The sequence below is a fragment of the Sinocyclocheilus anshuiensis genome, unplaced genomic scaffold (genome assembly GCF_001515605.1).
Source record: "Sinocyclocheilus anshuiensis isolate Anshui unplaced genomic scaffold, SAMN03320099.WGS_v1.1 scaffold143, whole genome shotgun sequence".
NCBI classification, from domain to species: domain Eukaryota; kingdom Metazoa; phylum Chordata; class Actinopteri; order Cypriniformes; family Cyprinidae; genus Sinocyclocheilus; species Sinocyclocheilus anshuiensis.
Window position 1 is genome coordinate 984,571 of NW_015548197.1, and position 2,369 is coordinate 986,939.

Here is a 2,369-nt window from a genome sequence, read left to right on the forward strand (position 1 = left end):
TATTTTTTAGAAATTCTGTGTTGTGTATTTTCATTTTTCTGGTAATCAAATGAAGGCAAAAACATTAATCTATCTTTTATTCCAATGAAAATTAAACAAACCCTTTAATTTTTGTACATTCAAAATGCTACACAACAGAAGTTTACTGTGTAACGAGCAATGTCACGGAATTCGTCAAATACTGAATGAATAAATCAAATGCAATTCAGTACGCTTCAATCAAACCGCGATATGGACTAGTGTATGTGAATATTAAATGGCAAAAATACTATTTAGCTACTACAGATGACAACCGCGAGCGTTGCGCGTGCTTCAATAGCAAACTAGCAAACGAAACGCGCATCTGCACCGTTCATTCCGTCACATTCCGCGTTACACAGTAAATTCCGTTTTTATGAATAGATTCCGGGATTCCGTCCCCATTTTCTACATCGCCCTACTTTTGCTAAGAAGCACGTTCAACGCGGACGCACAGACGGTTGTCGTGGTAATGAACACCACAGCAACCACTTGTGCATCCGCACTGACCTAATGGTTAAGTCCGCCTCTGAAACAACATACAAATTGTGCACCATGTTTTGCTCCAAACATCATTTTATGCCCACTGTCTAGCTTTATGTAAATGCACTGCACTGTAGTGCGTCAAAATGTCTGACCTTTGACCTCACAGTCATTAAAGGAGCTGGCACCCTCTCTTTTGGTACCGAGCCCACCTCCACAGGGGAAACAGAGAGTTCGTCCTGGGTCGGGTTGGTACGTTCCCAGAGGGCACGGCTGACAGGGCTTGAACCCGTCGCTGGAGAAATAACCTGGCGGACATTGACCTATAAACAGACAAAAATGACCAGGAATGGTTAAAAATGTACTCTTAAAAGAAAAATGAATAAGTGCCTAGTGCAGGACACATTTATATCCATTACAAGTAGAAGGCACATCGATTTAATCTAGTTACCTGCACATGACGTGATGTTGCGGGCCCCTTGTGGGCCATGGCGGTCTCCTCCAGGACAAAGATCACAGGCCAGCTGACCTTCACGTTCCTGGAATGTTCCAGGCGGACACTGGACACAGCGTTCCTGCTCACCGTGGTAGTATGACCCAGGCAAACATCTGACTAAGAGAGAGCAGCCAGCAGGGGGCAGCAGTGAGGAAGCTGAAATTCTGAGCTCCTTTTTTTTTTGACAGATGCTGTTTGACTTTGAAATTTGATTTTAAAGGCCTTGTAGTTTCAAGTGATCAATGTAAAATGCTATCATTCGTAACCCAAGACTTGAAAAATTGTGAACTGTGTTTTAGTTAGTTTTGTTTCCATTGCATTTGCTGTCAGTATTTTCCAATTCCTTTTTATAAAAGTTTGCAAGCGATCTCGGATAACTGTCACCATCAAAAAATAGCAATGGCATAACTTCTGTTCATTTTACACATGAAGCACTTCTGCATAAAAAAAAAAATGTAGGTAATCAGAGATCAAGTCAAAGACTTTTATTCATGAGTCGCTAATTTATAGTCTCAAATGTTTTGTGACTGACTCAGACCATCTTGAGTTTCTATCTCTAGCTCTCTTGCATCAAGTTGCAGTGGAGAAGGGGGTTCATATATAACAGGCCCCACTCACTCTTCTGTTCTTACCACAGCGGCCGCTGTCTTTTTCTCGGCCCGGTCCACAGTTCTCCTGCCTCAGTGCAGCTTGTGGGAGCTTCTGTGCCACCTCGTACTCCAATCCAGCCACACGGATGAGGAAACGCTCCTGATTTATGGATTTTTTCAGGGCTTTAATGTATGACTTCATCTGCTGCTCCATACGCTGCCTTTGACACATCATGTTACAGTTCCCTACAGGAGAACAAGATGAACGTCATGACCTTCATGCGCCGCATTTCCACGCTCATCCTGCAGTTTCTGTAGGTAGGTAGAGGGTTTATTTTAGGTGGAGGATGTCAGACTCACCAGTGGCGTCTCCTGGCTTGACCTCAGCCTCCAGCTCCAGAGTGATGCGCGTGACCTCTTTGCTTGATGGGTTACGTGCCCGACGACCTTTGGCCTTCTTAGACGAGTCGCACTTCAGGTTAACGAACGTGACCAGGCAGTTGTTGCACGGTTGGCCACCTGGAAATCAAGTCATTATTCACACAACAAGGGCATTTAGGTGATGCAGTAGCACATTTTTTGGAGTGACATTATTGGATTGTCAACTCCTTAAAGGGATAGTTCACCCAAAAATGAAAATTACCCCATGATTTACTCACCCTCAAGCCATCCTAAGTGTATATGACATTCTTCTTTCAGACGAATACAATTGGAGTTATATTAAATAATGTCCAGGCTAATCCATGCTTTATAATGGGAGTGGATGGTAGCCCAAAATTTGA

At 43.4% G+C, this 2,369-nt stretch overlaps 1 protein-coding gene across 1 annotated transcript in view; it reads right to left on the minus strand.

The window, feature by feature from the left end:
* LOC107653201 (signal peptide, CUB and EGF-like domain-containing protein 3) overlaps positions 1-2,369 on the minus strand; it is a 30,997-nt gene that overhangs the window by 8,502 nt on the left and 20,126 nt on the right. Inside the window, exons 8-11 of the mRNA XM_016439869.1 lie at positions 1,948-2,106; positions 1,630-1,833; positions 953-1,114; positions 657-824 (exon numbers count right to left, since the gene is read on the minus strand). Of these exons, the coding sequence (XP_016295355.1) occupies positions 657-824; positions 953-1,114; positions 1,630-1,833; positions 1,948-2,106 (693 nt within the window). The remainder of the gene's footprint in view (positions 1-656; positions 825-952; positions 1,115-1,629; positions 1,834-1,947; positions 2,107-2,369) is intronic.